This window comes from Coprinopsis cinerea (assembly GCF_000182895.1).
Source record: "Coprinopsis cinerea okayama7#130 chromosome 5 map unlocalized cont3.5, whole genome shotgun sequence".
Taxonomy (NCBI): Eukaryota; Fungi; Basidiomycota; class Agaricomycetes; order Agaricales; family Psathyrellaceae; genus Coprinopsis; species Coprinopsis cinerea.
In genome coordinates this window covers 45,546-64,639 of record NW_003307540.1, presented here as the reverse complement: position 1 = coordinate 64,639, position 19,094 = coordinate 45,546, and the positions used below count along the sequence as shown (strand labels likewise).

The 19,094-nt window shown below is 52.2% G+C and overlaps 6 protein-coding genes across 6 annotated transcripts; 5 read left to right on the top strand and 1 right to left on the bottom strand.

The window, feature by feature from the left end:
• Window positions 1-536: 536 nt before the first annotated feature.
• On the bottom strand, window positions 537-2,149 carry CC1G_08921 (hypothetical protein; the record flags this gene model as incomplete). Its single annotated transcript, XM_001839490.1, has 9 exons — window positions 537-622; window positions 682-869; window positions 952-1,145; window positions 1,207-1,246; window positions 1,301-1,518; window positions 1,577-1,675; window positions 1,734-1,874; window positions 1,926-1,977; window positions 2,028-2,149. The coding sequence occupies 9 exons, from the start codon at window positions 2,147-2,149 to the stop codon at window positions 537-539; spliced, it is 1,140 nt and encodes a 379-aa protein (XP_001839542.1).
• A 773-nt stretch (window positions 2,150-2,922) lies between these two features.
• CC1G_08922 (hypothetical protein) lies at window positions 2,923-4,049 on the top strand. Its single transcript, XM_001839491.2, has 2 exons — window positions 2,923-3,254; window positions 3,309-4,049. Exon 2 carries the CDS (start codon window positions 3,368-3,370, stop codon window positions 4,022-4,024), a length of 657 nt encoding a protein of 218 aa, XP_001839543.2. The 5' UTR covers window positions 2,923-3,254; window positions 3,309-3,367; the 3' UTR covers window positions 4,025-4,049.
• Window positions 4,050-4,714: 665 nt separating this feature from the next.
• On the top strand, window positions 4,715-5,666 carry CC1G_14529 (hypothetical protein; the record flags this gene model as incomplete). The annotated part of the gene is made up of 3 exons (XM_002911051.1): window positions 4,715-4,735; window positions 4,789-4,828; window positions 4,912-5,666. 3 exons carry the CDS (start codon window positions 4,715-4,717, stop codon window positions 5,664-5,666), a joined length of 816 nt encoding a protein of 271 aa, XP_002911097.1.
• An 86-nt stretch (window positions 5,667-5,752) lies between these two features.
• CC1G_14528 (hypothetical protein) lies at window positions 5,753-6,722 on the top strand (the record flags this gene model as incomplete). Its single annotated transcript, XM_002911050.1, has 5 exons — window positions 5,753-5,920; window positions 5,980-5,995; window positions 6,051-6,124; window positions 6,194-6,646; window positions 6,708-6,722. The coding sequence occupies 5 exons, from the start codon at window positions 5,753-5,755 to the stop codon at window positions 6,720-6,722; spliced, it is 726 nt and encodes a 241-aa protein (XP_002911096.1).
• Window positions 6,723-13,564: 6,842 nt separating this feature from the next.
• On the top strand, window positions 13,565-14,086 carry CC1G_08924 (hypothetical protein; the record flags this gene model as incomplete). The annotated part of the gene is made up of 1 exon (XM_001839493.1): window positions 13,565-14,086. One exon carries the CDS (start codon window positions 13,565-13,567, stop codon window positions 14,084-14,086), a length of 522 nt encoding a protein of 173 aa, XP_001839545.1.
• Window positions 14,087-14,898: 812 nt separating this feature from the next.
• CC1G_14527 (hypothetical protein) lies at window positions 14,899-18,202 on the top strand (the record flags this gene model as incomplete). Its single annotated transcript, XM_002911049.1, has 5 exons — window positions 14,899-15,663; window positions 15,728-16,271; window positions 16,450-16,618; window positions 16,680-16,971; window positions 17,327-18,202. 5 exons carry the CDS (start codon window positions 14,899-14,901, stop codon window positions 18,200-18,202), a joined length of 2,646 nt encoding a protein of 881 aa, XP_002911095.1.
• Window positions 18,203-19,094: the final 892 nt, after the last annotated feature.

Genomic DNA, 19,094 nt, shown 5'->3' with positions numbered 1-19,094 from the left:
GATATGTTTGATATTCCCCTTGGGGTTAGTCAATTCCCTAAGTCGCGCATACATGGTAACCAGTTCACTTGCCCAGGGCGTCGAACAACTCGTCCTCCACTCCCTCGTTGGAGTGGCTGTCAGTAGCTCCAGCTTAAAGAGAAGAATCTTGACCATCTTTCAAGTTCTCGCTCAACACTCTACAGGTTACCTCGGCAGTGTGTCGTGTGTCAACCCTACGATTGACCGCGGTACGAACTCGCCCGCGCGAAACATTGAAACATGATGCGTCTCGGAGATAAACCTAAGAGCGCGCTCATGGACCGGCACAACGTAACGAGTGAACGCAGGGTAACACTCACTAGTGGAATCACACGAAGTCAGGTTGCAGGGCATGTGGAAATAATAGAAAGTCAAACACCTGAGAAGTACGTCAACCAATGTTGCTTTGATTTTGAGTCAATGACAATAGGAAAGATTGGCGAGCTGTGATTGATGTCCAGACGGAAAGATCTGTTTCACAAAACTGTACAGAGGCGATGAACATTTCATTGTCCTCAGCGCGATTGCTGGGGGCAATCCACCGGAACTGCGGGATTCGGCCCATACTGCAGGGGATTACAGCCCGGAAGTTCTCGTAAATCTTAATGATATGGCGATCAGTACCAGTACACGGAGACCTAGTTAATCGAAACGACTTACATTCTCCCTCAACTATCTCATCGACTTTGGTTTGCTGAACGCAGCGATTAATCTCCGCATCCGAGATGACAGTCAGCTCGCCACAGGCTTCTGGCATTCCGAAACCATCGAGGCAATTATCCATTGCCCGCTGGAGTGAGTCGCCTTCCCAGCCGAACAGGTAGTCGCCGTGATGTCCATATCCAGTCCTGAAAAATGAAAGTTGTATGACGTCGACGTTGAGTATTGCGTAGAGTGAACGATACATAGGTATAGGGTCGGGGTACTTACGGGTCTCCCATACTCAGGACAAAGGGCTGACTCTGTCCGTCTGCGTTCCACAGGTTGTTGAATGGGCGAGTATCCCAGTACGTTTCGTAGAGAACATGCGGGACTTGGACTGGGTGAGTGGGAGGGCATTCACCGTTGAACCCAAGGATGCCGACGTCTGGGTTAACTGTGCCCGACATGAACGCCATATGACTCTAGCGGGGAGAATCACTCGTCAGTGCCTGTTGAAGAACTGCAGAATATACGCGCGCGTACATGGTGGTCAGGACTATCGAGATTCTTTCCATCCCAGCACCTTACCGAACCGGTTAGCACAAAGTCTTTCAATGGCGAAGACGGTACGACTTACGTAGGGAAGAAGACGTTGGCTCGAATTCCACCGGCGCACTTCTTTTTCGGAAGTTCGATCGTGTCGTAGGGTCCGGCTCCAGGTGGGTATCGGTTCGAAGGGTCGAGGAAACCAGTACTCTCCCAGCATCTCCAAGTGAGAGCCCATGATTCGACGCTATTGACGTCCTTTGGTCCGCCAGAGCGTTTCATTGGGTCCCCAGTGATCATTCTGAAGCCCTGAAAAGACGGTAAACGAACTGCATTTTCGTTAATCTCAAGGGTGATAGAGGCTTACCTTGGGGAAAGCAGTAACCTTTCGGCCTCCCGGTTGGACGTAGTAAACCGTCATACCGCCATTGGGGTTTCCGACGACGTGGTTTGGAATCTGAGGGACCTGTCCAAAGCGAATTTGTTCGTTGTGTTACGAGGTAATAGAAGCAAATGTCACGCACTCGAGCATAACTTCCGTTTTCGTGCCTGAAGTAGAGTACAGCAGTCCAGTAGTTCGACTTATCTTCTTTGAAGCGACAGGTGGTACATGTCGCCAGATTGCCGATATCGAGATCGGGGTGCATCGTAAAATTGAAGGCATTCTGGTAGGGTAGGATGAATACACAATAGAAGAAGGAAATGTCAATTCATACCCCTCCGACGATTTGATGAACATGAGGTGAGATTTGACCAGGCGTAACGAGGCTGACGCGATGGTTAGTACCAAATTGACTCCACAGGAGGAGAATACTCACGGATCGAGACGCTCGGTCACCAATTGTGAGCAACCAAAACGAAGTAGCGCATTCGAAAGGGGTAGAAGAGTGAGACTCGCAAGTAAAACCCTAAGGCGACTAGTCCCTGATACAAGGAGCATGATTCGAGGTGTCGAGGCCTAGCAAGCGGAGAACAGCCTATCACAGCTCTCCCCGGTCTATAAGAGCTGACAGATTGTATTGAGAACATCGAGAACTCAAGTCAACTCGATTCGAAGGCACTTTCCATCAGCGCTGAAATCCTATTCGCTAGCAAAGACCTTCCATGATGACCACCAGTTCACATCTCATTCAGAAACCAGTCAAGAAGCCCAGACAAGAGATGGTGGTGGAGCCGAAGGAATTCCGAAGTTGAGGAACAACAGCTCTCCCCCGGGGGGGTTTAGTTATCAAACGTAGCACAAAGGGATGAATGTCGACAAGCGCCAGCGTAGAGGGAGAGAGCATCTGAAGCCCCCTGTGACCGTCAAGTACGTTATTCCACAATGGCGGTTCAAAAATTTGAGTCTGCAAAGAAGACCGCCTGTACGTTGTACGTGGCTTGAGCAGAGAGCAGATACGATAGGATCGTTACTGATAATTTGAAGTTGATTATGGCGACACCGAGTCAGTGGTGGTCACAAGGAAGCAAAGCAAAAGGCCAAGATGTAATCAGTCTCAACCAAATCATTGATCAATTGATAATGCCCCCGCCCCGCCCTGATCCGCCAGGGCGGCGTTGCCTTTGAAGGTCAGCCTTATCGATAAACCATCCACGCCAAGCATTTGCGAACATCAAATCCAAAGAACGGCGCCTGGGGCTTCCATTGCGAGTCAGTCCTGTACAGTAGGCTACTTTAAACCTGAAACATACACTCTGAGAACAGCGCCCAAACTGGCCTTCATCACAATCTCACGCTGGTGCACCTCAGCGCCTAATTGCTTCGCACGAGGTCAGCGAAAACAATGACCATTTGATGCGATCTTTGGGTGATAGACAGGCGCGCGAGCAATAGATTATAACTGAGCCGTTTATCACGGCAGTGCCAGCTTTTCTTCCCCCAACTCCTTACACTCCTTTCCGCTTGAAAACTCCCCACTCTCTTTATTCCACACTATGCCTTAGGAGAATTCGGTACACTGGCCATTGGGAAGATCGTGTCAATGGCGATCGAACATTCCGCGCAACTCGTAAAGTAGGCAGTAACGTCTACTTCGAGTTCCAGGGTAAGCACATACGTCCTTTTCATGCAGTGAGAAACCAATAAACCGAAAATCTAGGTACCCATGTTCGAGTTATCGGGACCCTACCCTCTCCTTGTACCCCTGGCAACACTGCCATGATGTCCTGGCGCGTCAACGGAGGCCCTCTCGTGGCTGGGATCCAAACTTGCGATCCTATCAAGCCTAACGAGCCATTCACGTATGTCAGCTGGGAGACAGAACCTCACGGCACCCACAACGTCAATATGACCTATGGCATCTACGGATTAGACCCTAACTACGCGGAAGAATTTTGGCTGGAGCGCATTGAGTACGATGCGCTCGAAGGAGAAGTCATCCCGCCCCGACCACAGCCGACGATTTCAACGCCCGCTCCCGAGCCTCCAAGGGTCACGTCGTCGAAGCCCAGGGAGATAACCAAGACCCCTGAGGTGGTTCCCCCTCCATCGCCCACCTCGAGCCCTTCCACCACGTCCGTGCGCACTTTCGCGGAATTCGTTGAGTCCGATAGGAATGGAGCCACCACGATGGTGATGTCGACCGTCCCCTCGATGACGCGAATCACCTCGTCGTTGTCAACCGTGCCGTCGACGTCTCCCCCTATCGAATCAGGAGACGCAGATATCGATCCCCTGGACGGAGAGTCTGATGTCTCAGCCGGGATGGCCTCTGGACCTGCGGCCTTTGCAAACGCTCTGGTCGGAGGACTGGTTCTCCTCGCCATGGTTGACATGTTGTTCTTGTTTGCGCGAAGGAAGGCTAGGAGGGACTAGGGTCGGATCGGAAAGGCACTTCGTGGTGAGTCGTCAAGCTTAACATCCCATTTTGAACCTGTCTGACTGTCTTCTAGCGTCCTTTTCATCCCCTGGGCGAATCAACTCCCAAATATGTTTGTAACCTACACTGTTGTTCATATACCCTGTACATTTACTGCTGTATACTGTACACTCCGATCTTTGTACTTACTACGACTGTCACTCATTCAAAATTTCAAATGTCTCATCGCTTTCTCAGCGAGTACTTCGGTTCTTACATAAAGCCCAGGGTGACCATGTGTCAAAGCCGGGTCGCAAAGCTTCTGAACAGGAATATACGTCGATCAGAAGAGAGGTCGCCGCCCGAGCGGCGACGTCGGGGATACACATCTGTGTTTCTGGTTTGAGCTCCTTCCGTGAAAGAACTCTAGCCTGGGCGCCTATGGCAATGGGCGAGATTTTGGGTTTGCCTACTCATGATCATAGGATACTTCTCGACTCCTGAATCCCCGACGCTTGCCCCTCGGGGAATGGCAACAACCAGACAGACCAAGGGTGCTTGCTTGCGTTTGTTTGATTTAGCAGACAACCACGTGAATATAAAACATTGCATAAACAGCGCGTCAGAGCGCAGTCGCACTGATTCACCTTTGCCGATCCACCGCCATCAACACCGCACGCCAATCCTCAAAATAATCACCTTTCACCATGAAGAAGATTCCTCCAAAGGTATGCTGTTCAAGTCTCTTCTTGGTACAATAATTACCAAAACCTGTTCCCAGCTTATCGCAGAAGCTAAAGCGGGTAAACTGCCGGCTGTCCGTGAACTTCGTCATCGCATTATATCAGAGCGCACCTTCACGAGTGAAGCTCTTGACGTTCCACTATATCTCCTACGGTTAAAGACCCTCCCAAAAACATTTCCGACGGCGCTGAGACGGCTTTGGTATCTCTGACGGATATCCTTCCCCTATTCCGGACGTGCATCAACTTCATCGCCGAAAACCAAGACAAGAATGGAATCCTCAGACTGTCGGAGCACCTTGACGGTATCCTAGCCTGGCTGCGACTTTTCACCGCCTACTCTGCTTCCTACTTCTCCGGTGACGAGTTAGCTTGGAGGATGGAACTCGCCTGCAGTTTTCCTACCGTACTGATGAAGACGGACGAACAACTGGCAGACTTGATCTTACGCTCCCCAACCATGATTGAGGTATTCCTCGAGGCTTGGTATGCCAAGAATAACGACGGAGAACCTCTTTGCATCATTGTCAGCCCTGTCTGTGTTGTCGCGCAACTGTTGAACGAAATCACGGCTCACCAGGACGGCTTCGAGCAACTAACGAGCCTCCTCTCCTCAAAGAGATACCTCCCGGCCTTCTGCACTACGTTCGCGTCACGAATCACCACTGTTTCTTCTCTTTTCGACCCGGCCAATTGCGACTCTGAAGCAATCAGCGGATACATCGGCACCCTCTCCTCGGCGGCCACGCGACTCGCCCGCGTCCCTGAAGTACACCGTCGATTGCGCCAAGTTGGGATCCTCAAGCGCCTTGTCAGGGCTATCAAAGTATTCAATGCGCGTCTTAGGCCACAGGAAACTTTCTTACTCGCTACCTACACCATTCGACTCTCCTACCAACCGGGAATCACGAGATAAATTCAAAGGGCGTTATCTCAGCCGACATGGTGTTGAAGGTGATATCCACGTCGTCCTATTACTCCAGATCAAATCATGCCCTGGCCATGGCGTTGGAGAGGATCCCCTCAAAGACCTGGACGATGCTCGGTCGCAGGAATCTCGCCATCCATCCACAAGTTTGGAGCAATATACGAGCTGGTGTCAAGGTCAGGAACTTTGTGATGGACGAGGTAGTGGGTATGACGGGCCTGGATACTTGCGACGGCGATTTGGTATGTCTAACCCACTCGTTCCTGCTGAATATCGATGATCTAATCGATGTCATTGTTAGCATACCGACAAGGACAGTGAATTCTACGATTCAAAGGAATGTTCCGGGTGTCACTCAGTCGTCTACTGCAGCGAAGCCTGCCAAAGGTCCGACTGGGCGACGAGACACCGTTACGAATGCGATGTCATGGAGTGTAGTCGAGATGGTATGTGTTCACCCCAAAATCAACTTCAGCCTTCCCGGTAACCTGTCCTTACCTGGTGAATTACTTCAGTTCGGCGACGGAATGGTGTTAGATACAGCCAGGCTGCCCGGCACTTCCACACCAAATGCGCCTGGTTTGGGATCAACAACGTCGCGTCCGAACTCGCAAGCTCTTACCCCCCAAGGTCGACCAGTCAACGAGTTCATCATCATTGTGAACAACACGATCTTTAAACTCAACTCGAGCGCGCCGTCCCACTCTTCGGTCGGCGTCAGAGACCTAAACGAGCAACTCGATGCGCGGCACGTGGGTGTATTGTCCTCTTGTCCTGCAGCGGACGAAAGGTACTGGAAGATCATCAACGATTATCGTCTCATCACATCGAAGAGGAAGCGACTAGCTGAAGCATTCTTCTGCTACAACTCCCGGTATCGGATCGCCATTCTCGTCGAGTTCGAACAAGAAGGTCCGGCCTCTCAAAAATCCAACTGGAAACTGTGCCGGTCTGTTGTCCGATTCGAAGTGAGTCGCTTCGGCATTCCTTTCTCAGTCTGTAATGACTGATTGGCCGTGAACGATATAGATCTTTCGATCCTGAATATCTACGAAGGGCAACGGAGTTCCCAACGGAACCTATGGGCTTCCTGGTAGACTTCAGCTCTCCATCTACCCCTTAGATTGCTCCATATCAACGTTATTTGATTATTTTCTGCCCCAAGCTCGTCGGATTGCGTGAAACAGCATTCCAAGTGAGAAGGATTGCAACTTGCTATCAGACGTCAGCGAAGCAGTCTGTCGTGGTTCTGTACAAGGTGCATATTGAGGGAAAAGCAATCAGGTTGTCGATGTCTCCGTGTCGGGTATGAACCTGGGATGATTTTACAGGGCTTGCGCTCGTGAAAATGTCGGATGAGCCCCAGGGGTTCTTATCTCTTCTGTCGCGCCAAATGGTGCGACTCTCTCCGAGTTGCGCACCATTTACCATGATTCCCAATGCACATTACTGAGAAGCAGAGCGAAAGAGGAAAGTCGGGAGATCATCTCCTGCATATGATCGCGGAAATAGCAGGGAAGCTAAGGACAGACATACTACCACTGCTTTCCGATATGATCCCTGACCTTCACGGGGGTTGACGATATGACGCGAGAGCAAGGGATTTTGTGGTCAGAACACGCTCGCGCCCAATGCCAGATACGAAGTTCATTCCGAGGAGTCGCGATCCTCGTGTAAGGGAGAGTAGAGAAGATTGTCTTGTTTGTTCGTGTTATATTTAAGACGCGCTCGCCTTTACTCTGGTCAGTGGGCTGGTTAACATTGGAACTGGGCAATTACGATATGTAACAGCTTACTGGGAACGCGCAAATCCGATCCAAATTGCTACTATGCGAAGCAGGGAAACAGATTTCTGCGTCTGGGGGAGGAACTTGAATGAGAAGAGTTTGTGGACCCGACCTGCTTTGAACAGACGTCAAGAATCCACGGCGGGACTTCAAGAACCCATTGGAAGTTGAGCTTCTGATTCGGCTTCTTGTCCCAGTACATATTCGGTCCACCGCCCCTCTCTACATGTTCTCCTGGACCCAACACACTGGTAAAGAATTGGCTAGGAAATCAGTTCTGATGAGACTTGTCCACTATGTAGTCATCACGTTCGTGGTATCACAAGGTGGGGCTGCTTGCTCTGAAAGGCGGACGCAGATTGCATGCGAACTGATCACAGTGATGGGAACCTTAGCGGAAGCAAATTGGACGATGGGGCCGGGGATGGAGGCTATACTCGAAGCGGATGGAGGTACCTTGTACGGACCAATCCTCGCACGGAAGATCTAAAGTGAACTTATCACCGCTCCCTACGCAATCGATATATGTATATCTCTCGGTGAGAAACTAGTTTATCCATGGGCAGGGGGTGGGTGCGACATGATCTGATATATACAGCGCCGGCCATGATTAACCAAGTTACAAAGTCCATCGTAAATCAACTGCGAATCAAGTTCAATCAACTCAACCTCCGGCGCTAAGTATCTGTGGACGCACAGTTCTTAGCCGCCAGAAACGTCATCGCACATCTCCCAAAAGAGGCTGACGTTCGTCCTGGAACTCGGGCGCCACAAGAGACAACAGGTCACAGATAGTTACCACAGCGCGCGTTTGAACAGCACCTCCAAATGCAGTAACGGAATCAGCGCCGAACCCGCCACGTTCACTACCCGGGTACTTGACGGGGCGGACAAAGCCCGTCCCAAAAACCAAAACCGTATAATCGATACCATCGATAACGGTCGTTCTTCTCACTCATCCTCGCACTTTGGGTTCTTGCGGTTCTTTCTTACGTTACGCTTACAATCGAGGGAGCGGTTCCTGGTCGTCGCAGTCAGTTCCATCATCCTGGTAGCTGTGCACTTCGCGATGCACAAAGCCCAAGCTCAGCTCAGCTCCTATACCTTTTCTAAGTTCTTTCTCGTACTTCCCCAGGTTCCCTCGGGGCCAGTATCAGCATCGGTGGGGTGCTGGCACTACCATTTATAGGGAGGTCATCAAGAAGCGGGGACTTGGCAAGTACCGCCTTGTACATCACTGGTTGGTGGATAAGAATAGCACAGACTGTCTGGCTAAGCCTATTGGACTTCTTACACCATTGGGGCTAAGTGGTTGACTAAACAACGGGCCTTCTAACCCGACACGAGGCGCGCCGCCGATGTCATTGCGTGTCCACCCTCTCCCTTACCTCGACATAAGAGGACAGGAGCTTCGAGTTTCGGACCAAAAGTCTGTGGTGTTCCTAAAGCTGTTTAATCGGAAGACGAGGGGGCTGGCGAGATGTCAGATTAGGTGCGGCGGTCGACCGGTCGGGCTGGGAAATGTTTGTCCTGATTCTTTTGTTTAGGGGAAATGGCGCGTTCCTGTCGAGCGAGATTAATGAGCGTGGGAGAGTTGGAGGATGGGAGGTAAGAAAGGAAGGACATCAGTTAATCTACAAATCCGCCTTTGCCGTCGGTGATCTGATAGAGGCTGCTCCAGTATATCACCTTCATCTCACTACCTTTTGGCCTTCAAGCCGTACCTTTCTGTAATAAGGATATCGACTCAACAATGACTCGGTTCAGCACAACTAGCGATCACCCAACGAAGCTACAAGAACAACGAAGGTAGATTAACCTCAAAGCCACCATCTACACGAGTTGAATGAACCCTTGATAGCAGTGTCTTCCTCTGTTCCCGTGATGAAGCAGTGATCGAGAAGGGGCTCGTGGCCGAGCTTTCCCTGAGAATGACCAGAACAGTTGTCGGGGTGGCAGTTCCAAAGGAGGCATGGCAGGACTCGTGAGTTACACTCGTGAGGTGCGGCAGACAGGAGGGATCATTGGTCTCCGGATGTCCTATCTGTAAAGAGGTTGGTCTCCGGAGTGCGGTGAAGGGATTCAAGTTCCGAGGTGAGTGAGCGGACACGCGTTCAACGCGTGGATTCCGAGACAAGATAAGAGATTAACCATGTTGGTTGGATACCCATAGTCTGAAAGACCAGCGCAGCGTGAGTTGGTCCGTTAATCCGAGGATGCGAAGAACATTGAATGCATTTACCGTGACGAGTCTGGGCTGTCAAGACGAAACAAATTCATGGATCGTTTTATGACGAAACGATGTCAGTGTAGGCAGTGCGTCTTCTCGTCCTTTCTCATAAGTTGGTGGCTGAGAAACATTAAAAGAAAACCGGCCTTCGGAAACTCGGTGCTTGTGAGGAGTACCATCCCGGAGCGGCAAAACTGATCGAGCACGCAGGATAGTTGGGATAAGTGATACTCTACTATATTACCGTCGGCGGGACGGTATGAAATCGATAGTCTCAGAACTCTAAACTCGATCTCCCCAAAGACCTTACTGCATAGAGCACGCGATAAGCGCCTGGCGTTTACAGCGTGCGCGGAGTTCGGGTGGATATGTTTCCGACGCGGTGAAGAAACGGATGTTGTTTAAGAGAAAATACTCTGATTTGAGTGTCTGATGCGGTACGTTCTCACTTAAACACACGGAATTCCAGTCTGACGTACGGTTTTGTCACCAACAAGGAGCTAGTCGTCGAAGTGAGCCAGGGTCGTTCTGGATATCTCAGTTTCCTCCCTTAACTCCTCAAGCGAGTCGGTCCCTCATGACCTCGGAACGGGCACCAAAGCCTCACCTCTCCCTTCATTTCGATCGCTTTACATCCCAACTAGACCGCCAGAACCCAAGTCTATTCACCGCTTAGCCAAAATATATACCATTAAGTCCACCCCATCCCTATAAAGCAACTCCCGCACAACCCTCAACCTCCGGCTCACACCACCCGACTCCCGAGCACACCTCCGGGCACACCGGTGAACTCAAAAGTTTAGCGCCCAGCTTACGAGTAAGCGAGCGCTTAATTAAACCCGGAAGGGAAGGAGGCGCCCAGTCCACAGGTGCGTGCGCGTGTCCTAACATAAAGTCGACACAGCTGTGTGGCGTATTTGGATTTAATCTTTACTGGGGAGGGTGGGGTGTTCCACCTTCGGATATGAATGGTGTGGGTTCCAAGTTCGGATGTTGGGTCCACATCCACTTCGGAATGGGAACGAGCATTCACATTGAGACTATTAATAATAGATGAATCATGGCGACGCCGCAATTCAATGGGTGCAGATGAGGTGATGGTTTTGGCCCGGATGGGGAAGGGCACTTTTACTTACTCCCATTGAGAAAGTCGAGTGCATACCGTTGGAGTGGAGAAGGCTAAACGCCTAAGTGCTCGAAGATTGGAGTCAAGAAGTAGAAGTTACTTGGATACTTGGGCGAGGGTGAAAGACTAAAATGGGATCAGCGCTTCACTCGATGGAGTCGAATCTGAACGACACTGACGAGTTCCAAAGACCTAAGTACTTACTGTATCTGTTCCGGGTGGTACATACATATCGTCACCAGTGTACTCTAAAACTGATCTCTGAAGGATAAGATTCGGTGGGCCCTGAGCACATACAAGCATATGTCATAAACACATCCAACATACCAGTATGAATTCATCCTTACGCTGGGGGGAAAAAACCGATAACGGGGTGAATGTTCCCTTTCCTCATTGGCCATAAGAGTAAACGGTGGGGCTAACCCTTTGGAATTAAGTCCGAACGGCAGCCCAGCTAGACCTTTCCTGGTTTCTGAGTGATCGACAAATGCCCATGGGGCAGTGGCTGTAAAGAGTTCGAGAAGGGCGGTAGGTAGTGTAATTGGGTACCTCAGCGCGCTCGCATGAGGATGGTAAGTTCCAAATCCAACCACATACTCATGCAGACAATGGTACATCGAATTTGTAAACAAAACATTATACTGTATACCAGTACACCGCCTCAAGTCCCAAATGAGTCAGAGCCTGTGCACACCGTACCTGGGGTTAGACTAGGTCTAATTAAATAAACGCGGCGCCACCGGAAGGCGGAACTAACCATGCGCGTAAACTTAGCCCATGTGCGAAAGCCTACCCATGAGCATAAACCTTCCCCACCAACCCGAACCTGAAGCTTGAAGCTTCAGGAGCGCGGCGACGGTTGAGCTTGTGGCTGGTGTGAGGTGCGGAACAAGCACCCATGACCCTCGATAAGTAGGCAAGGCCCGTTCAGGGTTTAGTTAATAGCTTAACTGACGGGCGGAATGGATAAGCAGCAGTGCAGGAACTTGAAGTTGAGAAAGGCAAGAAGGGAACTGAATGACGGGTACAGGCATGTATGCACAGTAGTGGGTACCCATCTTTAGGCGAAAAGAGAATGTACTGGCCGAGCCTGAGTGTTCTGATATTATCTTGAGTTCCTTCCGATGAGACCTCTGTTATCAAGTTCGTCCTTCAGCGCCCCCTCTGATGCTCCAATTCAGCGCCATCAGCGCCTCCTGGGTCCATCGCACCCGAATCTCTTGGCGTAAAGTCGCCATCAGTGTCGACGATCAACGAGCTATGTACCCGCCTCGAGTGGGTGATCACCGCGATCGTTCGCTGGCTTTGACTTAGAAGCGGTTGGGCGAAATACTGTAACACACTACCTTAGCGCTTGTACATTCGCTTAATCCCAACCCGACGTGTACATTAGCTTCTCTTGGGAAGATGACATTGTAGTCGTCAGTATTGGAACACAACAGGAAAAAAGCATCTTCTCCCTCCCATCATCAGCTCACTAGGGTCCTCAATACGATTAGCCCTTGTTTCGCCCGGTAAACAGGGTCGGCTAGCGCTGAGAAACCAGGGCGGGGACGTCGGTGCTGCGTGGGAAATACTGTATACATGATCCGCGTGGGTGAGCTAAAGTATACTTGGAGGATAGTCGGTGGGGAGGTAGATAGGTACTTTGGTTCCAACCCGACATCAGGGCAGGCTGTTACCATTAGGAGGAGTGAACGAGGCCTTGTCTCGAGTGATGCGTTGAAGGTCGTCACGGCGGGCGATATTTTTTGGAGGGTGCATCACAACGTTGGAACCCACCATCCAACGACCTTGTTCTCGTTGTGAGACGTATAGTACCCCTCACCGGCGTCGTAATGAGCCCCAGAGTGACGAGTCTGAGATGTCGTGTCGTCGTGATGAACTCCAGATGGCGTGTGGTTGTGAACCCCAGAGACATTGTGTCGTTGTGAGATGAACCGCAAAAGACCTCGGTGCGGTCGCGAAGGCGGAGAACGTCGGGAACAGACAGACGTTGAAACAACACACGCTTTGACGAAACGATGAGAGTTTCACGTCGCTCGTTGCCTCTTCAGGTATGTAAAAGGTATGTAACAGATGCTGGATGCTGTTGAAAGTTGAGCGTTGGGAGTCGCTACGGGGTTTTAGACCGATACCAAAGAGTGAGGTGAATCACTAGCGGGAGTACACAGTGGTATCGCAGAGAACAGCTAGTTCGAAGGTGGATCACAGAGGCCAAGGTGGGATCACAAGACAAAGCAGTGTGAGGTGGATCATAGAGACCAATAAGTACTTAGCGAGGATGGGATCACAAGCATCTTTGTTGCGAAAATCATGACCAGGAGGATCATGAAGCTCGGGGGTATATCATTACAAGGGGCGGTGTCGGGAGCACGAGCTCGGTCCTTGTAGAGAGGCAAGCATCAGGCCAAGTAGAGCTTACATAGAGGTAAGTCACCAAATATGAGCTGCTGACTGACGTCTTGAGATGATGGATGGGCCAAAACTCGACAGACAGACAGATGGATGGATGGGATGGGAGAGCGGGAGCAGGAGCAGGAAGGCAAGATAAGGAAAGCACGCTGATGGGCAATCGTCTTGGAAGACTCTGATGGACGAGAGCGGGAGACAGGACAGAGGCTGACGGGATGAACGTTACCGCAAGAGACTTGGTAGCGCAAGTCAACTTGAGCGTCTGAGCGTCTGAGCGCTGAGCCTTTCCAGTTCAGGGACATATGTGAGTAGAGTTCCGGGATGCGAGATGACGAGACATGACGTCGAAGCGGACGTCGGACGTCACGGTCTTGTCCCGCCACATCTGACTCAAGCGTCCGAATCCCGTTACACTGAAGCATCCGATATCGGGATCGTGCCGCCCGTCGGTGGAGATGAGATGGGAGACGACAGATGTGGGAGATGGGAGATGAGCGATGAGCGATGGGAGATGGGAGCCGATGATGGCGCCATGGTGGCATGGCCACCTCAGAAGGGAACCACGAGGTGGTGGTGTTCCCAGGACAAGAAAGAAAGTAACAGGACTCAGGCTCCCAAGCGCCGCGCCGCCACCGAGAAATCGGGAGACGCCGCCAACCAAGCAACGCGGGAGCACACCCCCAACCCAAGAGAACGGGAGCACGCCGCCGACTACATAAGCATAGGCGATGACTTGGATGCCGCCGCCGCCCAAGAGAACGATCGAGAAGATTCAACACCGCCGGCCGCCCAAGAAAAGTGGAGCAGCGTCGCACGGAAACCAGAAGGGGGGTTGGTATCCATAGCCTAGGAAGGCACCCAGTCCTAAGCGCCTCACACGCTGCCGCCCACGCCGCCTCATCCCACCGTTGGCACCAGGTTGGCATCTTGTCGGAAGGCAGGGCAGGTCATCTGATCCTCCTCGCGCGCAGCTTACTCGGGTCGACCACATTTTAAGTTCAGCCTCGAGGCGCAATCGACATCCCAAACCTGTACATCCGAACGATAAATGGAACCACGGCTCGTCCGACGATAATGGGAATTCACACAAGGCAATGACATCCCTTGTGTAAAGAAGAGAGAAAAGAAGTTTGGAGTTGTTGTTGTTGTTAACGTTGTTCTTGGGACTGGTTGTTGGGTGTTGCTGGGGCGGTGGGGGGTCTCTGGGACCAACCGAAGGTGCGCTGGTTGAGTGGCTGGAGAGACCTCCGTTACGGTCAGAAGTACGTGTTGGGCTCCCAAGAGCCCCTAGCGCCGACGCCATCCCGTCGGCGTGCAAAAGCCCCCGAAGCAGGCGGCTCCCACGAAATTTCAACGCAACGGGGGCGCGGGGCCGGATAGCCCGAATGACGAGCTCTTACCCGATTTGGTACGGTTTCGGGACGAAAAAATCGGTGAGAGCGGAGAATGTTAGCCGGAAAAGGATATCCGTTGCTGGGGGGTTTGGCTTCTTTTGACCCAGGTTTTGGTTATACAACTCCCCCACCCTTTCAAGTTGCGCTTTTGCCCCTTTGTTGCTTGCCCCTTCCCTCCACACCCCCCTTTTTTCTCCTTTCTCTCTCTTTTTCCCTTTCTGTTCTCTTTCTTTCTTTTCCCTGAGCACGTCGTCTGTTTTAGAGGACGATGTCCACCGACACTGCACAGGGTACGACGAGCAACACCACCAACAACAACAACGGGAACGCAGCGACTTCGAGCACCACAACCACCACCAACGTCGATCCCACCACATCTCCCATCCTGGCCTCCCCAACGGGTCAAGCGCGAACCAACCACGAGCTCGCGCAGCTCCTGGCGCAGGCCTACGCCGAGATCGACGTCCTCCGTCGCGAACTGTCCCAGACGAAGCGGCGGGCAGACAAAGCAGAGCGACTCGCGACGACGCTCAGTGCTGCAGCAGAAAACACCAACGGATCGTCCTCGTCCACGCCCGTCATCTCCGAGGCTGCCGCTCGGATTATCCGCGACCTCGAAGAACGCATCTCACTCGCCGAGCATGCCCGCGACGAAGCCGAGTCGCGACGGCGACTGCTAATCGAGCAGTGGAGTACCGTGGAGAGTTATCTAGGGCATCTGGAGTACAAAGCGCAGGAGACACGGGCGAATTTTGGGCGGGTGTTGAAAGAAGGAGGAGTAGTTGGAGGAGGAGTTGTGGCAGGTACGCTTCAGAGTCTCCCGCCGATGCCTCCGCCGTCTGTGCCGTCCTCATCAAAGTCTTCTCGACATCGCCAAGGTCATAACCACGTCTATGCCCCCGTTTTTCCGCCAGCTGCACCCGGCCTCAGGCGTCCGCGGACACCGAGCCTCGATTCCGCGTATCCGCCACCCAAACGATCACGAGGAAACGATGATACAAGAGAGCCTCGTGTCTCTTACAACAACGAACCCGTCCGTCCTTTCAACTCTTTACTTTTCCTTTCAAACAATCCTGACAGGTTGGGTTTCCTTACAGGTGGTGCACGGGCTACCACCCCATCCGAGCGACCCATCGTACCACCGCCAGCACCCGCCGATTCGCGTCATCCAGACCGGCGAAAAGCATGCTGGTCGCCCGAGCCACTCTCGGTCTTCTAGCCGATCCAGCGCAAGCTCAATGGACGTCGACGAGATGCTTCTCCGCACGACCACCGATGACCGCTCTGCTTCTCAGCCCAACGGCGCCGGCGCCGCCTCCGCCTCCCCACACCCACACCCGGCCTCGATCAACCCGCTACACCACATCCAGTCCTCCCATCGTTCGAGACACTCGAGATCTCAACCGCGATCCGGCGTCCCGTTATCCGAGTCCGAGTACCAGCAACAGCAGCAGTATCCGCGAAGAATCGATACATACCCCGCGTCACAATCCATCCCACTTCGAAAGGAGCATACCGTTCAATCGCCGGCTCAACTGCAAACTTATCAAACTCATATCTTTGCGCCTCCCGTCACGGGCGCACCCATCAAAAAGAGCAAGTACTCGAGTGCCAATCTCGCTGCTCACGGAAGTGTAGTCGGTGTGTATCTCTATCCTTATCTTCAACCTACACGAGGCGCACGTTTTCAACGCGTTGACCTCCCCATCTTTCATTTCCGCTGTCAAACCGATTCTTCCGTGGTTTTCTCCCCTCCGATGAGCTAGGCTTGCTTGCGTTTTTTGCTGACGTGCCCATTATTTCCTGTTTTGTTACTTAGGACTAGATTCGCAGTCGCCGAATGCGCCACCTGTTCCTGCATTCCCAGCTACGAATGCCCAGGGTCAGCGGATATGCCGGCAGTGTGGCCAAGCTGGGCGCTACAAGGATGGCAAGTGTGTGGAAAAGTGGGGTCCTGGCCCGCTAGGTCCTGGAACTGTCTGTGATCGGTGCGTAACCCGTCGTTATTCCATTTTCGTTCATGATCACTGACTGGATGATCTACAATAGATGTCGCAAGAAGATGAAGCGCGTAGAGAGGCGGGGTACACTTGAAGCTCAGCAGCAGGCGGCGCAAGCGCAGCAATTGGCTGCTGCTGCTACGATGAGCAGTGTGTCGCAGTCACAACAACACCATGATGTGAGGAGTTTGCAGAGGACGGATACGATTCCTGCGAATGCGTCGCCGACCACGAGTGCGAGGGAGAAGCCTGGTTCATCTGCGACGACTTCGGCTACAACGACGACGGCGGCGGCGGCACCGGCAACGTCATCGTCAGCGGCGAATAACCCCCCGAAAGTGGTACGTACGCCCTGAAAACGTATCATGAAGATTTTGTGGCTCAATGAACCCCCTCCCTCCCTTCGTTTTATTTGGTGGCCCCTCCTTGGATTTGGATATCGCTTGCTGTGCGTTTTTTTGGATCGCCCATTCCTTGGTATCACCGCTATGCACCCTTCTTAACCCCGCCGCCTTCGATATCACCACTATGATTTCCTCGACGTCATCGCCATGCACACCCTCGACGACATCACGGTTTACATCGCCGTGAACTATTCTTCGATATCACATCACTTCATATATGCGCACGCTGGACGACTACGACTATTTTTACCACCCTCTTCGACCATCGCTTTTGGGTTATTTATGACGCCAGTCGCACGTCCGTACTGCGGTGTCGGGTGCTGATGCAGGTGGGGCCCGCTCCGGGTCTCGAAGTGCGCCCACAACGAACGGGAACCCCTCTTCTTCGTCGTCTTCGCTTGCGAGGTCGAGTTTGCACCATGGGTCTGCGAGGTCGGCTGCGCACCACCCTCCTTCAACCTCTTCATCGCATGCTGCGACGTCCTCTTCGAGACCGCACCCCAGCAACAACACGGGTAGTGCAGGAGGTGGAAATCAGGACCGGTCCCCACCGATTGCGATTGCGCATACGCGTTCCCCGGTGGATGTTACGATGACTGATTCGGATGCTGATGCTGATGCGGAGGCTGAAGCTGAGGCTGAGATTTTGGGTGCTGTTGAGGCTAGTAGTAGCGCTAACCACACCACCACCACTGCTCCTTCCGCGGGTACGATAACGGGGAAGGATGGGGCTGGACGTGGGTATGTGGGTGGAGCGGGGAAGAGTGTTATCCCCGGAGGAGGGGGAGGAGGGAAGAGTGTTGGTCCGGGAGGACGGATTGTTGCGTACCCTGGAGGAGTAGGAGTGGGGGTAGGCTCGGACGGGGACGGGGATGGGGATGGGGAGGACGAGTTGCTTGATGAGCTTGGAGATGCGGAGGGTGATGTTGATGCTATGGATGCGGATGGGGAGAGGGATGGCTCGGGGTATAGAGATGGGGATGGGTATGGGTATAGAGATGGGGAGAGGGATAGGGATGGCTATGGGGAGAGGGATAGGGATGTGGATGCTGATGGAGATGGGGAAGGAGAGGTGGAAGGAGAAGATGGGGATGCGGAAGCTGAGCTTTTGGAAGCTGTTGATGCTGCTGAGAGGAATAGTAGTGGTGGGAGTAGTCGGGGTGTGTGATGTGACCGACCAGTTTTGTCTTCTCGACTTCCGGCCGCTTTGGTGCGAAACCCGTTGATTTATCCTCCTCTTCTCCTCTCCCACATACCCCACAACACAACGCCTTCGGCACCGCCGCGTTCATGCCACCACCACGACCACGACCACCAACAACCAACCACGTTTGACTTTTGACGCCTGCGCGGGTCGACCATCATCACTAGACGAAAAAATTTAAAGGTTTCTTTATCGTTTTTCTATGGCCCATTTTTCCTTTCCTTTCTTGGTTTACGACTACCTCCCGCCTGTGTATATGCCTACCTCGTTTCTTTTTTGTCGTCGTTGTATATCATCACCTTTTTTTCTTCTTCTTTTCCCTTGGTTTCGGTTTTTCACTTTTTTTTATGGATCGGCTTTCTCTCTTCATTTTTCTTGTCTCGCTTTTCCTGGACTCCTTCCTTCCTCCAGGTCCCGCTTCTCCAGGTCCCGCTTTTCTAGGCCCCGCTAGACATGGCATATCCCGATACCAGGCAGGCCAAATTCGCTATCCCAACGTATATTCCTGACCGTCCATGTGTATCCATCGCGTCCTATCCCTTCTCTGTCGATTTCATGTCTCTGTCTCGTGTCTCTCTCTCTGTCTAGCTTTCGTTGTGTTAGCTATCGCACATTCCAAATGCTATGTTTTTTTTTTTTCTGTTTTCTTTTTTGACTTGTATTTTATTGACTGGTGGATTGGTTTGGTCTCGGTTTTTTCTTTTTTTTTTTTCGTTTCTTGTACTACTACTACTCTCGAAGGTTTGTCGGTGTAGCCTTGTACGTATATGATATACCATATCGCCCTTTGGCTTCCTTCTTCCGAGTCCTACCCGATACATACGACCTAACCGCAACATACGACCTCCTATTACCC